The sequence below is a fragment of the Chanodichthys erythropterus genome, chromosome 6 (genome assembly GCF_024489055.1).
Source record: "Chanodichthys erythropterus isolate Z2021 chromosome 6, ASM2448905v1, whole genome shotgun sequence".
In the NCBI taxonomy this organism is placed as follows: Eukaryota; Metazoa; Chordata; class Actinopteri; order Cypriniformes; family Xenocyprididae; genus Chanodichthys; species Chanodichthys erythropterus.
The window spans coordinates 16,308,506-16,327,344 of NC_090226.1; the positions used below are offsets into that span (position 1 = coordinate 16,308,506).

General features: G+C 38.4%; 1 protein-coding gene across 1 annotated transcript in view; it reads right to left on the minus strand.

Annotated features, from left to right (window-relative positions):
• Positions 1 to 3,114: 3,114 nt before the first annotated feature.
• Positions 3,115 to 18,839, minus strand: part of cadpsa (Ca2+-dependent activator protein for secretion a) — a 161,661-nt gene continuing 145,936 nt past the window's right edge. The window contains exons 30-31 of the mRNA XM_067387336.1: positions 6,379 to 6,483; positions 3,115 to 3,585 (exon numbers count right to left, since the gene is read on the minus strand). Coding sequence (XP_067243437.1) covers positions 3,418 to 3,585; positions 6,379 to 6,483 — 273 coding nt within the window. The 3' untranslated portion in view covers positions 3,115 to 3,417. The remainder of the gene's footprint in view (positions 3,586 to 6,378; positions 6,484 to 18,839) is intronic.

Below are 18,839 nucleotides of genomic sequence, written 5' to 3' on the forward strand. Positions count from 1 at the left end.
ATTGGAGAATCTTTTATTTGGATACACTTATCATTCCTATTTCCTAACCTGATTGAGGCTTAAAAGCCAAAGCAGCTCAGATCGTGCCAGAATAAATCTCCTTGCCTATTAATCTGTCGCCGGGTCCTCTCCCTCTCAAAATTGTTGCATTGCGACAGGATTTATGAGGAAATTAAATGTATGATATCCGAGGCTCCTCTTACGGCGCTCCGTTCCCGGCGACAGAGCATTTCTGTCCTCCTCTGTTGATTACAGTGAAATCAGCGCGAGAGCGGCGCCTCGGAGGAAGCGTACATTCCCACAATTAGGTCACAGCGGCGGGCCACGGGAACATATTCTAGCGGTGGGCCTCTCTCATTTGTCTTTCCCTGCCCTGTGCCCCCGCGCCGAGCAACACACCAAATTGTATCCGTGGGTTTTGATCGGAAAGAGTAAGGAGATGAAAAGGCAATTTCCATCTGCTAGTTAAAGCTCCTCCATTCCTTTCTCTGGCTCCGAGTGCTGCATTATTGCCCATAGTCTGTGCTCCAGGGGGTTAAATGAAACACTTCACCTCAGTTATACTTAATGTGCCAATGGACAATGTTATTCAACCAGATCACATGTAAATGCTGAATGATGCATTCGACAATCTTCATCACTGTATCTTTAAATCATAAAGAAGAGCAAAATAACTTTTGATTTTTTTCTATCTATCTATCTATCTATCTATCTATCTATCTATCTATCTATCTATCTATCTATCTATCTATCTATCTATCTATCTATCTATCTATCATCTTTAAATTTTAAAATATTAAAACAGAAAACAGTTATTTTAAATTGTAATTATATTTCACAAGTGCTGTTCTACTGTGTTTTTGATATAAATAAATAAAGCCTTGGTCAGCATAAGAGACTGACTTCTTTTAAAATTATAAAACAAAAAAACAACAAAAAAAAAAACAAAACAAAAAAGGTCATCTTCTGCTGTAAAAAAATATATCATATAAAAATAAATTTAATACAAATGATTCAGGCTGTCAATCCAATAAAATAAAAATAAAATCTAAAATATTATTATTATTATTATTTAATTTAAATATGTATATACATATTTAGAATATTTGAATTTATGGTTCCTTAATTATGTTAGTATTGTTTAAATATGTTAATTCATGTTTGGAATCAAGATTTGTTTTTGTTTTCATTTCAAATCTTGTCTTGTTTGTTTTTCTCATCCTTAAGGAGTTGTTTTCGAAAAATCTGTTATAATTAAGATATTCATCCTTCTTTTAATATGTCACTGTTTTAATATCTAATCCCTTGCATTTATACTTATTGTCTTGAAGATCAGACTGATTTGTTTTGAAAATCTTATATGAACATTTTTAATCTGGTTGAGAAGATCTGCCTTGGGACTGGTCTGTGTCATCTTTGGTCATTCAATCTCCTTCTGTTCTGCAATATAGGCACTAAAGATGAGCTATGACTTAATCCCAAAATGTTAATCTCAGACTTTTTTCTTTTTCTTTTCTTCTTGGTGGAAGTGGTTGGGTGTGGGGAGAGGTTAAAGTCATGGTTGAAGTTGTGTGCATCTTACTGTAAGTCCTGAATGAAGCCTGTGTTGTATGGCAGGTGTTGCATTTGATGAACTTGAAACCCTGGGCGTAGCTTCATTTATAAAGATTTTGAGACTTTTAAGGTGGCCAGAGCAATGAATAAAACAGTGTGACTTTTGTTATTATTCCAACCCCAAATTCATATGAATTCTTACGAATGACCTACCCCTAACCCCACCCTAAAACCTACCCGTCAGTGGGGTTTAGACAAATCACAGCCACCTCGTAAAATATGTATGAATTGGTGGTGAGATAGCGTGAGATTTCGTATAATTCATTTAAAGGTACACTATGTAAAAAAAACTTCATGCATTTTGTGTAAGAACGTTGTTTTGGTTATGCTTCGGATCTGCGTGACTATGTGGATGAATATGATCCTACACAATGGATACTGCTCTTCAACAATCACCCGTTGAGTAATAAAAACCCCTTTTACAACATTTCAAATCCCTCAGTTGTCGCCATCTCCAAAAAGCCAAGCCTATGTTGATTCTTGTTTTATTACAAGCTCTGTCACGACTCTCCTCTGTTTGCTGCTTTTAAAAACGGGTGATTTCTCGGAGGTTCAAAATTTAGCGTGCTCCATGGCAACCCTTCTTTCTCATTGTGAAGACTGTCACTCCCACATCATACACGCATCAAAGTAGCTGGAGCAATTTTTCTCTATTTACAGATATGACGAGACCACGAAAACCATCCCAACACGTCTAAAACTTACGTTTTTGAAGAAGGATTGATGATGTATTGACTCATTATGTAGATTTTGTTAATTTTGAACAAAAAAAGTTACATAGTGTACATTTAAAACCAAAAAAAAAAAAAAAAAAAAAAAAGTCATGAGTTTGAATTCTTTTATTTTTGTAAGCCCAGATTCTTGCATTCCAGCTGTGGGTGTACATAAGGCCAAATGAATCCACCAGTTACTTTCCACAAAATCAAAAGCTTTCGGATAAGATTTCTGACAACTGGAACATGCAGCTACTGCACAGAGGGTAATATAAAGCACTATATACACAAAACAACAGTGGCAATGATGAAAACTAGAGGCTATCCAAATAGAAGGATCAGAAATGCTTTGTTGCAAAGAAACAAAAATGATACAAACAAAAAGCTTCCTTGTCATTTCCCCCCAAATACAGAATAAATATATTTTTAAATATTTTTTTTTAAATAATGCATGGCTTAAAACCATAAAAAAAATATTGACATCAGTTTAAGTATATCACAAAGCTATGGGAATATATTGCATCTCTAAAATACAGCTACAAACATATCATCTTACCTAACTTGTTAAAAAAAGGTCTCAAAACAATTTTGGATGTGACTTGTCATTGAAGTGAGCTGAATATATAAACATCTGAACAAGTTAATACAATCATGTCAGTTGGCCTACACTCCAAAAGAAACAAGAGGTCTTTGCACAGTTATGTAACATTAATGTATTTACAATACGTTGAAGAAGCGCCATATGGATTTGCATTGAACAGGGACACGACGAGCATTATTCCTTACCATCTCACACAACATTGTTTACAAATGGTACTCCATATTGCTTAGAAACATTTAGGAATGAATTTGAGACATTTTTGCTTACTCCCCCTCCCCCCCCCAAAAAAAACATCAATTAATTTTATGTTTAGGTTTATATACGCTTTTGTTTTTCTCATTTGAATAGAGATTCATTTTGATTTAATTGGTCCCTTGTTTGTCACAGTCCATGACGTTAATAACATCCATACATGTACGAGTGATGGACAGTGGTGTACATGCATCTTTTTAGGCCGAATTGTCCACACCTAATTGTCTCCAGCAGGATCTAGTCATTTTCCTCATCGCTGTCCTTCATGGATATGCCTTGCATCCCCCCCTCTCTTACAGATGCTGTAGCCTCTTCTAGAATCAGCCTGTTTCTCACTGTCTCATACATCTTGCTGTTCAAAGTAGAGTCCAATACGCCTTGTAGTCGGAAATCACGATACTTTTTCTGCAAAAACAGACAGGATTGTGGCAATCGTTATGGAGAAACAAAGTGGATCTAGCTAACTTTTCCTTTCATTGTTAGTTATATAAGCATGAAAAGTTTTTACATGTAACACAAGAGCCTCTTCTCAATATTACTAAAAGCACAAAATGTAATTTTCACCACTAGAGGTCACTTATTTAAAACAAAGAAGTAGCTTGATGATGCTGTGCAATGAGCATGGAATCATGGGAGTTGTCGTCTTCACCTTCACAGCCAGCCGATGGAAAGCAATCCGATGGGGTTCATGGGTGAGCTAAAGTTTTATTAACGTTACCGTGGTACGAAGCAGGGTGGGGCTGAAAGCCTGGGACATTTTACGTTGCTGTTTTTATTATGCCTATATGTCGGCTTTTCATTTTGCATTTTTATATAATTAAAGGTGCGTTTAATGTCCACCTCCTTCTTCCCTTCTTCTTTGTGAATTTCTCTGTTTTTAAACATTGGAAACATTTGGGATAATGTAAGTACATAATTAAACAAAATATATAAAATTGTGCTAAAAGTGTAAAAATATAAAAAGTGTTTTTTAGATATTTTTGATGCAAAAATCTTACATATTGTGCCTTTAACTTGTCTCTAGGTCATGTCCCAAGACCGTTTAAGCTGGCAGCCATTAAACCTCTCATTAAAGGGTTAGTTCACCCAAAAATAAAAATAATGTCATTTATTACTCACCCTCAGGCCGTTCCACACCAGTAAAACATTTGTTAATCTTCGGAACACAAATTAAAATATTTAATTTGACATTTCCTCTCTCAAGATCAATTAAGGTACTAAAAACAGGTTTAAATCAGTTCATGTGAGTACAGTGGTTCAATATTAATATTATAAAATGACGAGAATATTTTTGGTCAAAAAACAAAATAATGACTTATTTAATGATGACCGATTTCAAAACACTGCTTCAGAAAGCATAATGAATCAGCATAACGAATCATGATTCGGATCACGTGTCAAACCACCAAACTGCTGAAATCACGTGACTTTGGCGCTCCGAATTGCTGATTCGCAAAAAAGGTTCATAATGCTCTGAAGCTTCCTGAAGCAGTGTTTTGAAATCGGCCATCACTATATAAGTCGTTTTTTTTTTTTTTTTTTTTTTTGGAGCACCAAAAATATTCTTGTCACTTTATAATATTAATATTGAACCACTGTACTCACATGAACGGATTTAAATATGCTTTCAGTACCGTTATGGATCTTGAGAGAGGAAATTTCATTGCTCCCTATGCAGGCCTCACTGAGTCATCGGATTTCAACAAAAATATCTTAATTTGCGTTCCGAAGATTAACGAAGGTCTTACAGGTGTGGAACGGCATGAGGGTGAGTAATAAATGACAGAATTTTCATTTTTGGGTGAAATAACCCTTTAAGAAACCACAACTAGATCCAAATGAATTGGCAAATTATTGACCCATTTTAAATCTCTAATTTATGCCTTCCATGACATGACTTAAGGCGGGCGTACACGGTGCGAATTCTGATGGTCAGAAACATCATATGTCCACGCACACATCACAAGTGATCTGAAAATCGTACAGATGCAGTGATATACAACACGCTTTTATGACCTTCATGCAATTGCATGAAGTTCCTCACCAAAAACATGGAGTCAGAGGAAGAGATTGCTTTCTTTGTGGCAGCAATAGCTTGCGAAGGAATAAAAACAAAAAGAAAAGAAGGGCATGGCAAAGAGTTTGGTTGAAGAGCAGAGAACAGCATGGACCTTCTGTTCTTCAAAAACAACCTGAGGTAAGTGTAAGTGGTTTTCCTTCCTGGTTTAGACCTATCTGACTGTTACCATTTTGTTTATTTAAATGGGGAATTAACATCAGTAAATTATGGAGTGCTGCAGGGGTCTGTTTTAGGCCCTCTGCTATTTTCAATATACATGCTGCCTCTTGGTAATATTAGAAAACATGGAATTTAGTTTCCACTGTTATGCTGATGATACTCAGTTATACATTTCATTACAAGCAGATAAAATCTCTAAATGATCCATGTTGACATAATGTTAAAGATATAAAATATTGGATGATCAGTAATTTCCTTCTATTAAATTCGGATAAGACTGAGGTATTACTTATTGGACCAAAAACCTGTACACGGAATCTCTTAGAATACAATTTGCATCTTGTAGGATGTGCTGTTACTTCATCCTCTCCAGTTAAAGACCTGGGTGTTATATTAGACAGCAGCTTGTCTTTTGATAATCATATTTCATATATTACAAAAACAGCCTTTTTTATACCATTTTTTTTGGCCTTTTCGCAGTTGCTATTCTGGTGCTGTTGGGTACTGCAGATGAGGAAAACCATAACAATGAGATCTTCATCCAGTACAACAAACAAATCTGTGCTGGATACAAAATTAATGTCTGATCTAGTTCCTTCCTTCACTTTGTCCAACAAGAAAACCATGTCTGTGAGACACACACGCACCATATGAATGCACAAAAATAAATGTGCAATCCCATACTACGAAATCCTGTTGATCTTGCTGAAAAATCAATCACAAGCGGAGGCTGAAGAGGAAGACCGCCTTCACTTGGCTCATCCACCTCTGTAGTCTGACTCTGATTGGTCGATATGTGCATATTTTTATAACATGCATTTACAAGTACATTTGGTGCAAATATTCTGCTATGATTACTTCCTGCACATATTTGGGCAGTTTTGAATCTATAACTTCTGCATTTAATTCACATGCCCACCTATACACGCTTTAGTGTCCAATGATGCTGTAGTTTTTACCTTTACAATTCTGATGAGGATTTTCAGCTGATATACATGCAGCTGCAGGTCCATACGGTCTGTCAGCCAGGTGCCCAGGAGATTCATTGTGCTGGTGTACCATTGCTGAAATACAAATACATTGTTCTCCAGCAAAGACAGACACACATATAAATGCTGCCACACACAAACATATATGAATACACATCTACAAAAACACAACACAACACAAAGCCAAAGTGTAGGCAGTAGATTGTATCAAGGGAGAAAGATTATGTGAATGAAAATCCTTTTAGTACAAGATCTAAAAATACTCACCAACCTGAACTAGTACAATTTTTTCACCAATCAGACTGACAGCCTACAGTATTAGTGAATGCTTATATATATATATATATATATATATATATATATATATATATATATATATACACACGACCGGTCAAAAGTATGGAATAATTACGATAAAAAAAATTAAAGTCTCTTACGCTCTCCAAGGCTATATTTATTTGATAAAAATAAAATAAAACTGTAATATTGTGAAATATTATTAAAATTTAAAATAACTGCTTTCTGTTTGAATATATTTTAAAATGTAATTTATTCCTGTGATGCAAAGCCAAATTTCCAGCATCATTACTCTAGTCTTCAGTGTCACATGACCTTCAGAAATCATTCTAATATGCTGATTTGATACTCAAGAAACATTTCTTATTATCATCAATGTTGAAAACAGTTTTTGCTGCTCTCTCTCTCTCTCTCTCTCTCTCTCTCTCTCTCTATATATATATGATATACTACATTCAAAAGTTTGGTAAGTAACATTAAAAAAAAAAAAACTTTTATTCAATGAGGACACATGAAATAGATCAAAAGTGACAGTAAAGACATTTATAATGTTACAAAACATTTATACTTCAAATAAATGCTGTTATTTTGAAATTTCTATTTATTAAAGAATCCTGAAAAAAATGCATCAGTTTCCACAAAAATATTAAGCAGCTCAACTGTTTACAACATTAATAATATTAATAATAGTAATAATAATAATACATTTACTGAGCACCAAATCAGCATATTAAAATGATTTCTGAAGGATCATGTGACACTGACGACTGGAGTAATTGCTGCTAAAAATTCTGCTTTGCATCACAGGAATAAATTACATTTTAAAATATATTCAAATAGAAAACAGTTATTTAAATTTGTAATAATATTTTATAATTTTAGAGATATTACTGTATTTTTAAATAAATAAAAGCAGCCTTGATGAGCATAAGAGACTTCTTTCAGAAAGACTTTAAAATTATGATTATAAAAAAATCGTAATTAGTCCAAATTTTTGACCAGCAGTGTGTATATATAGGATATATACAGGAATTTAGTATACTACTGAGTATTGGTATATTACTCAAGTATACTACTTCCACATGTAGATGGATATGACTGGTAGAATAGAGCTTTAAGAGGCACTGAGAGGAAAATGGTGACAAAAAAAAAGAGGACCCAACGAGCTCTGCCTTGGAGGAAGTCCTTCTGTCACAGTCATGATCCTCACCCAGACCTCTCCCTGTCTCCACAGCTCCACCCAGGAACTCCTAATTGACAGTTTCGGATCCCATCAGCTGTCTCCTGTTCTGCTTTTGGACACTGATCATGAGAGATGTTGCCCATGTTAAGCCAGCCACAATCCTGCCCGTAGCCTGCACTTCAAACTGTGGCACTTTCTGTCACATTGAGGGAGAAACATCCATCATTCCCAGAGGACATGTTGTCTTTACCGCAGTCACAATGAGCTCGCTAATGTAACCGTGGCTCTGGGTCTTATTTTTACCAGTCTTCCTCTCTCTTAGTCTCTGCGCTTTGCTCTCCATTTCTACTCACCGAAACTCACTGAACTCAAAGCACCTCCTAAATAGCCAGTGCACTTAGCTTTTGGGCTGCAGATGTTGGACCGTGGGGAGGATCTCGTTTGAAGTCTAATTGATTAGTTATGATCGAGCTGGTCTGATGATAATCTGAGCTGACTGAGTCTCAACGGTTTAGAAGCTGAGCAAATCGAGCCGGAGACACAGGGGATGGGTCTTGGGTAACTGCAGCACACTTGACAGTATTAGGGTGGATAAATGTTTGTTTGTTTAAAGAAAATCATGTGACTCCACTGGATGAACCAGTTTTTTCAACCAGTTTTTTGGACGACACTGTTTGAACAACAACGATCTTGCTGGTTAATTATCAAAAACACAAATACTTTTTTTGGAAGTTACATTCAAAATCCATTTGACACTCACGGTATGGAAAAGCATTACGCTTCTTCTGGTGATAGTCTGGTGAAGTGCGCTCTCGCCTTGTCAAAAGACTTAAGTGGTAAACATTACGTAATTCGCTAAGCCATTCGTTTCATTGATTCCACCAGTTGAACACACATCGAAAGGTACTTAAGCGCAATTCATTGGTGTTTAAGTGGCATGCTGGTAAAATTATGCTGCTAAGGTGTGTACAAATAATCAAATGGGCGTTTTAGGATTCAAACTAAGCGGCTCGTCCCTGCAGTGAATCAGAGCTTGGTGTTGCTCTGTGAGGGCTGGTGCTCTGTGCCTGTGAAAGATCGGGCAGCCGGGCCGCGATGGACCCCCACAGGGAGGCCAGACCTGGAGCAACTGCTCTCTCTCACACTCAGTCTTTCTCTCATGCTCACTCTGTATCTCCTACATTTGTTCCTATAATAGTGTGACCTCTCCGTCCTTTACCATTTTAAAGGAATATTTCACCAAAAAAAGAAATCTGTCATCATTAACTCACCATTATGACTTTATTTCTTCAATGGAGCACAAAATAAGTCATGTTCTGAATATTTTGAAGAATGTTTTGAAGAATGAAAACTGGTTTTGTCCAAAAAAACACTGGACCCTGTTGACTTTCAATGTATAGACGAAACATTTTTCAAAATATCTTCTTTTGTGTTCCATAAAAGACAGTTGGTCATACAAGTTTGGAATAACATGTAAATGATGAAAGAATTTTCATTTTTATCCCCAATGCATTACCAGCAAACCAGTTAACTTAAAGGGTTTGTTCACCCAAAAATGAATATTATCCCATAATTTGCTCACCCTCAAGCCAGGTGTATATGACTTTTTTCTTTCAGTCAAAAAAAAATAATAAAATAAATTCTGGCTATTCCAGGCTTTATAATGGGTAACTGAGATTTTGAAGCCCAAAAAAGAACATCCATCCATCATAAAAGTAATCCATTTGGCTCCAAGGGGTTAATAAAGGCCTTTTGAAGCAAAGTGATGCATTGTTGTAAGAAAAATATCCATATTTTTAACTATAAAATAGAATCACTGGCTTATATACATATGCAAGTCAATTCCGGCAGAAGAGTAAACTCTGACCTGACTCATGACGTATTGACGAACGCGGAAGCGCAGAGGATAGAGCAAAAAAAAAAAATACTGGTTACAAATTAGAAGTCTGCAATGAGAAATTTTAAAGAGAAATGACGGAGGAGCTGCAGTTTGTTGCCCAGCCCTATTTGTTTAAACTGCAAGGGGCGTCTACTCTCACCTAAGTTTACGCTACTTCTACATCTTACGTCATATGCCAGAACTCGACTCTCTCATGAACGTGTGGACGGACGTAACCAGAAGCTAGTGATTATAGTCTATGAAGTTAAAAATATGGAAAAATGCATCACTTTGCTTCAGAAGGCCTTTATTAACCCCCTAGAGCTGTATAGATTAGTTTTAATATGGATGGGTGAGCTTTTTTTTTTCAAAATAGGGCTGCGATAAATCGTGATTTATCGCAATTTTATCGCACTTGATTTGGCAAAGGCTGCGTTTATTTTATGCGCAGCTTGTCAGAGCTGTACGGCTCTGTGATCAGTAGTAGATGCTTCTTCATCTGAAAGCCAGAGGGCGCTCTTGCATAGAAATTCCAAATATGTCCTGCCATAGAAGTAGATAACACACGTCATTCCAGGAAATCTCAATGGGCATCATACTAATAAACAGACGATTGAAATGCTTTGATAGATTAAATATGACTAATAAACAAACGACTGCATTATTCTGTGTAAGAAGCCACATCATCTCACAGAAGGATGCTAAACTGTCATTATGAAGTGAGTTTGGGGTAAAAACATGTTAAAAATGTTGTCTTTTGTTGGACAAGATGTTAATAAATGCTTCTCATGTCTGGAAAGATGTTTGACGGGTGTTGCTTTTTCAAATGTACATTATAAGTGACTCAAACTTGAAGTTCTTTCAGATGGATTAGCATTTGGAGCCATACTTCATTCACAAGCTGCACATAAAAAAAAAAAAAGGCAGCCTTTGTGATTTCATAATTGCACTAAGAATGGCGTTTAAGGGCGATTTCAATGTTATTTTTCGCATTGTGCGATAAATCGTGCAGTCCTACTTCAAAATATGTGTTACTATTCACTCCCATTATAAAGCTTGGAAGAGCCAGAATATTTTTTTAATATAACTTCAATTGTGTTCATCAGAAAGAATATAGTCATATACAGCTAGGATGGCTTGAGGGTGAGTAAATTATGGGATAATTTTAATTTTTGGGTGAACTAACCCTTTAACATCAAGTGTCTTCTTTAAAAAGAGACCAAACTTAAGTCATGATATATAACACTTTAAAATGGAAATGTCTTTTTGGGGTCTATGCTCCAAAAATGGGACAGACAGTTAAGGGATAATAATTTGGGTGCGTTCCACTTTATAGTCCCCGCTGTGAGCGCCAAATCAAATGACACAAGGCCGACAAAGACGTATATTTCGAATTCAACATTCAAAAACCATGAGAGACTCGTCCAGTATGACCATGTCCTCTATGGTCTTGGTTGTGAAATGAACAGTGCTGGCAGTGGGACATTGTTCTGCTGTCAGCAGAGAAACAGAAGACTCTCCGAGAGCATATTATGTACTGTGGCACTTTTTGGATATTGAGCAGCGGGAAGCTGGCAATAGCTGCTAGCCAAAACAGGAGTATCATGACTCTGAATGCATAATGAAAGAAGCGGATATGGGAGAGAAAAAAAAAATCTGTGATCATCTAACGAGTTCCATCTGATATTGGAAAGCGCTAGGGCTGCGTGTTCACGCCCATGTGTGTTGGACGCGTATGTTATGGTTACCGATACAACACACATGAACATCTGCAGGGCCCCCACACCTCTAGCGGGGAGCGCTGAAAGGCTGAGCGACCTCCTGCCCCTGCCACACCACGCACATGCACAAGCCGCGCTCCTAAGCTTGCGTTCACACTCTCGTCTTTGACATGTTACAGGAAGCCATAGCGCCTAGCAGGGGGGCAACAAACAGAATTCAGTGTAAGGTTGCACATCCATCCACCCCCGTCACAGACGCGCACACACACACACTCGTGACTCGCTTTTATCGAATCCTGAAGCACCTGAGGGCTAGCGGCTCCTACGTGAGGACTGGGAGGAAGAAAGAGCTGGTAAGGGCTGAGTTTGGATTAGAAAAAAACACACTCTTACAAAAGCAGGAATGCCGAGGAGGGGGCGGGGGCTCGGTGGGGGGTAATGGGGGATTACAAGCAACCTGTGACTCTGCCTCTTTCTGCCCTTGCTGGTGGTAGTAGCTCTGCAAATATGTGTGTGCGCCACTCTGCCTGCTCTCAGAGGCCTAGGCTGTTTGAGAAGCGCTCCTGCTGGGACCCAGCTGTGTCTGCAATTAGCAGTAGGGATGGAATGATGATGGTTGCTAGCGCTGATCTTAATGCAAAGCGACAGGCCGGTGGAGATGAAAACAGAACGAGAGCGACTCCACGGTGCCTCCCCGTGCTCCCTGTCCTCTCTGTTTCTTGCGATTCAAAAAGCGGGAGAATACCCCAAACAAAAAACACACAAAAATCGAACCTCCAACCTTTCTCGTGGTACTCTTTGCATCTTCCGCGCTTAATAGAGCCATCTCTCTCTCTCAGGCCAGCAGGCCGTAGGGCACTCGTCCTTCTCGCTGGCCAAGCAAAAGAATCGGGCACCTTGCCGGGCCAGAGAGGGAGGCCCTGGGGACTGAGGAGTCTTTAAATCTGACTACAAGACATTATGCACTTAGGACAAAAGCCTGTGGTAATCCTACCTGTTTGCTGTTCACGGCCACCACCGGCCCGTTATTGTTCGCCTCATCCCTCCTGAGAGGAGGTCCATTGATGACTGAACTCAATTACCATGGTAACTCACACCGGTGACCCCACGCCTCCCGGCGCTCACTATCTCTCCGCCGTAGGACCCCACGACTTCATGGAAAAAATGTCGTGTAGGAAATACGCGACCCTAAACGCGGTCCTCCGACGCGCTGCTGTGTTAGTGCGCTCTCTCTCTATCTCTCGCTCTTTCTCTCCAGAAATAGGTGCTTCTGAATGGTGGGATTGAAAATAAAGTTTCAGGCTCAGCAAGCAAAAGGGCTTCAAACTGCTCACGATTGTGTTGTGGATACAAAGAGAACCCTGCTCTGGATTTGCACGCCTCACTGGATCCTTAAGTGGAACAAGCCCTTACTGTTTCTGTGCAAGCTCTGCTACACTTTTTAAGTGTCTCTAATACGTTTTTTGTTTGCGAACGAAGGAATACCCTACAAAACGGAATGGTGTGTTGAGCGATTTTTAGGGGATCAGCCGAATCAGCCGATCAAAAAGTATAATTGCAGAGAATGCATTTCTGCTATTGAAACCGGTGCTTGTGCACAACAGTGTCCAAACATAGCCCTTCTTTAGAAAAACTAGCTCTGAAAGAAGGAGCTCGTCGAGATGAACTAAACGGCGGGAATTACAGCCTGTGATCGTGTCATTGAGTAAACATACAATGAAGAAAAAGGGGTGAGGGATAAAAAAAGGAACGGGGGAGAGATAGAGAGAGAGAGTTTGGTCCCAGGGCAAAGTGAGCCATTCTGCTCACAAAGGAACGCTTAGGGGAGGATTGAGCCGAGCAGGAATGAGGAGCATAACACTTGTGGGGTTCGGCCTCAATGGGGGGAACGAAATGGAATAAACCAGCGAGCACTTGAGAGCCCCGCGGTGCACCTGAATGGCTAAGGGGTGGGAGGGGGGCGGAGGGGGGAGCGCAGAAGGTGAATGGGCTGCTTTTTGGGACCAATTTGTTTCTTTTCACCCTTTTCCCCTGCCTCTGTGCTGACAGATGTACAAAGGCGGACCCGCGCTGAGCCTCTCGTATACATGAACCCGCTAGCAGATGTCACTTTTGTCAGACAAGTTAATCAAACAAATGCCACCATACCTCACTTATATGTCACGGGGAGAGCGAGAGACGGAGAGAGAGCCAATAGACGGCTAATAGAGCCAGTCGAGAGCCACGGCGCTCGAATACACTTCTGCTGCAGTACGTTTACTTTGCTAAAATCGCTAACCGTTAGTATTGTTGCCGCGGGTTTATTTAAATTAGCCTCGGTTCACAGTAAGCGACAAAGAAAGCACCTCGGCCTCCATAATTATCAGAAACCTGAACCGCTAACATCTGCCCCGCATTCTAAAAGAGCCAAACCCCTTTAATGTGTTTTGAACAGTAACCGTGAAAGGACCTGTTGGGTCCCTTTTAGTCTTTTTTTTTTTTTTTTTTTTTTCATACTGACCTACTAGCGTTCAGATTATTCATCTAAAGCTCCTTTTTCAATTGGTTTACCTCTAAAATAAAAGGATTAAGTGGGGAGAAAAACAAAAAAGAATGCATCCGCCTCCCATATCGTATGATTTTCTAAATGCAATCGGAGGCTGGAATAAAAACACATAAATACATAATACAAAAACACATTTTTGATTGTTGTTGTTCCGGATATCATAATCAAGAATCAAAACAAAGGGAGTGAAGGGGGAAAACTGGACAAAAATAAAATATCTAAGAAAACGTGTATAACATTTCAAAATTTTCTGCATGTTTGTTTGTCAAAACAAACAAAACAGTAAGGCAAACAAACAAACAAAAAATAAAATAAAATAAAACAAAGCAAAGCAAAGGAAAACAAAAAATCCAACAAAACAAAACACAACATTGTTTTATGTTTTGGCTTTTGTTTGGTTGTATTTCAATTGTAATTAAAAAAAAATAAAAAAAAAATCAAGAAATTAGTAGATCTCATTTTTTAAAACTGTCTAGTTTCCTCGTTTTCACTACTTTGTTTCTGTATTTCTTAGGCCATAGAATGCACAGCATTAAGTTTGCGTGCTAGCTAAAGTTGATTAAACTGTTCACTTGGGTCAGCCGGACCTGCAAAGTGGTTAAGTGTCCCAGACAGTGAAGTGGTATTGCAGGTCTGCGAAATGCAACAAGCAGCAGCTCAATCAAAACCCGCCTGGCTTTCCAGTATCTCTAACCCTACTTGTTCCTCGCAGTATCCAGCAGTGGAACGATTAAACCGCATTAACCGTCACCGTAAAGTGCAATCTTGTCGATCTGATAACTGCCAAGGTCAACGGGAATACTTCAAATTAATCAATGAGGGTAGGCCACAATCTCCTCCAGAAGCAGATTAAGTGTATAATTGACGTGCGTAATCTGCTGTGTATCTGAGTCTCTCTGCTGGCACTCAGACAGTCATGCATATGCACGCACACACTGAAGAGCCGGGGAAGCACGGCGGTATCAGTGAAGCTCTGGATTTGGAGATGGCTTTTTTTAATCAATGATCTATGCGCTCCGCCCCAATCTGACAGATGAGCCCTTACGTTAAGCACAGCTGCCTTAATCCTGCTCTCCTCAGCTGTTCTTTCAAGAACTGGCAGGCTGGCAGAGTGAAATAAATTAATTTTCTCTCCCCCCACCCCTCTCCCTTTCTCTGGTCCTCTATCCTGAACTTAACAAACTTCATCCGTCCACTGGCAAGCAATTTGGCGAGCTTGTAGCTGGAATATGACCTTCTTAAAAATTACCATCTTCTCAGAATTTATGAATATTATAGGGGATGATTGTCACAACAAACCACTTGCAAGTATATTTCACTACTGAAATTAATTTAAATGTTTCCAAATTAAGGATAAATTAAATAACTGATGTATTTTAATTAATATTTAATTCATAGTTTAATTCATATTAATTTATCTTCAATTAACAAAATTTCAAATTGAGAAATGCTTTAAAATTTAATACGTTCTTACATCAAGTAAATAACAATAATAACAACAGAAAATTATCAATAAGTTTTTTCATGATTCCTAATAATTACTAGTATTATTTTACTCTCCATCCTTTTTATGCATATCATTTGACTGAATTTCATCCATTTTTCTTTGTTTTCATTTTTAATACCTATTCCCATATGGTCACTTTTTTCTGCATTATGAAATGCCGTTATGAAAGCAGCCATATTTTGAATTAGTCAAACTGCAAATATAATCTTCTTACCCTGGCCAATGTGCCATCTCTGTCTGTAAGAAATCAGCATCCTTGACCCCAATTAACCCAAGCTTAGCGTGGGCCACATATACTTCAATATGACAACCAGCCAAGAACCACCAAGCAATTATACTACACCCACCTAACAGATCATTTCAAAGCGGATTACTTAAAACAATCAAAAAATGAAAAAGTGTAAAAGGGGAGGAGGCCATCAGGAATATTCTGACTACTGGAGACAAAACAACAAGTGAAAGCCACATTTTGGCTGATTCAAAATGAGAAACCACAATACAGCATGAACGATAAAGAAAAAGGCCTTTGTAGTGATTGGAAAGCAGTCCAAACTAAAGTATACGGCATTTTCATTGTACAATAACTTATTAGTAAAATCAGCTAGTCTTACTAAACCTGCAAAGATGAACCAAAATCAGCAGCAATATGATTCATTTTGATTCAGCATTTAACAAGAACCTTAAAGGGTTACTTCCCAAAAATTCAGTTCCTGTCATTAATTACTCACCCGCATGCCGTTCCCCAACCATAAGACCTTCATTCATCTTCAGAACACAAACTAAGATATTTTTGATGAAATCCAATTTTTTTTATCCCCCATAGAAAACAACATAATTACCGTCATTCAAGGTTCATTAAAGACATCATTAAAATAGTCAACTAAATACAGTGGTTCATCCAACACTACCTCACAATCAATTTGTACGTATTTTACGAGGTGGCTAAGCCGTACGACCTCTTACGAATTCATACGATTTGTCTAAACTGCAGTGATTTGGTTTAGGGACGGGTTGGGGTTGGTCATTTGTGTGAATTCATTCGAATTAGCCACCTCATAAAATATGTACGAATTGCCGTGAGATTGAGTTGGTTCAACCTTAATGTCGAGAATACTTTTTGTGCACACACAAAAAAAAAAAACGACTTTATTCAACAATTTCTTCTCTACCCTGTCAGACTCGTACAAAGTTGATGCAGTGAAAGCAGGTCAGCGCTTCTATGTTTACATCCAAATGCCAGCTCATTACATGCTGCTCATGTAAACAGGCGTCGGCCAATACCGAGTTAGCGTTCTGACGTAGAACCTGGAAGCGCTGCAATTAAAATAGCGTAGGAGAATGACAGGAGAGATGAATTTGTTGAATAAATTCGTTGTTTCTGTTTTGTTTTTGCACACAAAAAGTATTCTTGTCACTTTATAGCATTAAGGTTGAACCACTGCAGTCACATTTACTATTTTAACAATGTTTTTACTACTTTTCTGGACCTTGAATGACAGTAATTTCATTGCTTTCTATTGAGGATAAAAAACATCATCAAAAATATCTTAATTTGTGTTCTGAAGATGAACGAAGGTCTTACGGGTTTGGAACAACATGAGAGTGAGTAATTAATGACAGAAATTTTGTATATGTATATATATAAATATATACATATATTATTGTAAATTTCCTTGCATCGAATGTGCTTTGGTAACCCTTTACAATAAGGTTTCATTTGTTAACATTACTTATGGTAACTACATTAGTTACCATGAAATAACAATGGACAATATTTCTACAGCATTTATTAATCTTAGTTAATGTTAATCTCAACATTTACTAATACATTTTTAAGATCGAAAGATGTATCTGTTTACATAAATGCTGTAAAAATAGATTGCTCATTGTTAGTTCATGTTAGGTAATGCATTAAACTAATGTTAACAAACGAGACCTTATTGTAAAGTGTTACAGTCCCTTTTTTTTTCAAATCAGCAAAAATGGATACAATTGAAAAAAAAAATGTGAAAAGGGGGGCTGCTGTTCTTTTAAACCCATTTAATTAGCGATAACGATACTATAATCTCCTCCATGTAATTTTTATAATGAACTGAGTGCCGATTTTTAAATAGGGTGCGTGTAGTGGGTTTAAAACAACAGCACGTGGTGTTATGGCTCATTGTGGAGGATGTTATGACATCTTTAACAAGTGAAATGACAAAGTAAGAAGAAAACATTTGAGCAGGTTGCCTGGAGCCCCTGATAAAGAGCGGAGCTATTTCAATGGCTGTTTAGCATAACAGTGAGGACCAGCGTGTGCGTGTTAGCGTGTGTGCGAGACAGAGCGAGCGTGCATGTGAGTATGCATGCACACATGTTGTCTTTTTCAACTGCCTATGGAGGCCCGACCACTTCAGTGGGTAGAGAGGGGAGATGTGTGCCATGCGTGCCCATCTGGGGTTGACGGCGATGGGGCGGGAGGTTGGGGAGGGCGGGCTGGTTGGCTGATTGTGTGGATGGATGTGTGTAAGTGCATGTAGGAGCCGAGTCTCTGAGGACACGGGCCATGCTAGTAGATGTACAAAGGAAGATTATTTGACTCTGAATAACGCCACTTGGCATAATGTGACAAAAACAACTTGACAGGAAGGATAAGTTTCATTTCGGTTCAGGCGCAGAGAGAGAGAGCAAGAAAGGAGGTGGAAAAACGAGAAAGCAAAATGGAGAAATGGAATGAGAGGGTAGGAAAAACAGGGCAGATGGGGATTTTTCTTGTTTGCATTCGAGGAAGTGAAAGCAAATGCACAATGCGGCTGGAAAATAAGCGACACCATCTCATTCCAAGCGAACGAAGAAAGAAAAGAACACAGAATCTTTTCAGACACCCTCCAGGAGGGGAGAAAGATAGTTAGGCATTGCAAAATCGAGGTAAAACCAGTACAATATGGCGTAGAGCAGCAGATTCAAGCAGCCTTTATGAAGGACACTCAGAAAACTCACAAACCAGAGCTCACATGTTTAAAGCATCTCACAGTAAGATTACTTATCCTGGGTCAGCTTTCATCGTGAAATGAAAGTCAACAATGAACCACGATCAGGATTCTTACTTGAATTGCTTACATATGACATGAGGAGCCATATATTCACAAAGTGTTTCAGAGTGGGAGCGCTGTTTTCAGATCAGGTTGTCTTGAGGAGCAACGTTGAGCAAACGGACAAGAAAACCGATCCCAGATCGGCGCTCCCACTCTGTCTTTCTTTCTGAATATAAACACAAGTCTTTAGCCACACAATGCAAACACACCTTTCCAACAACA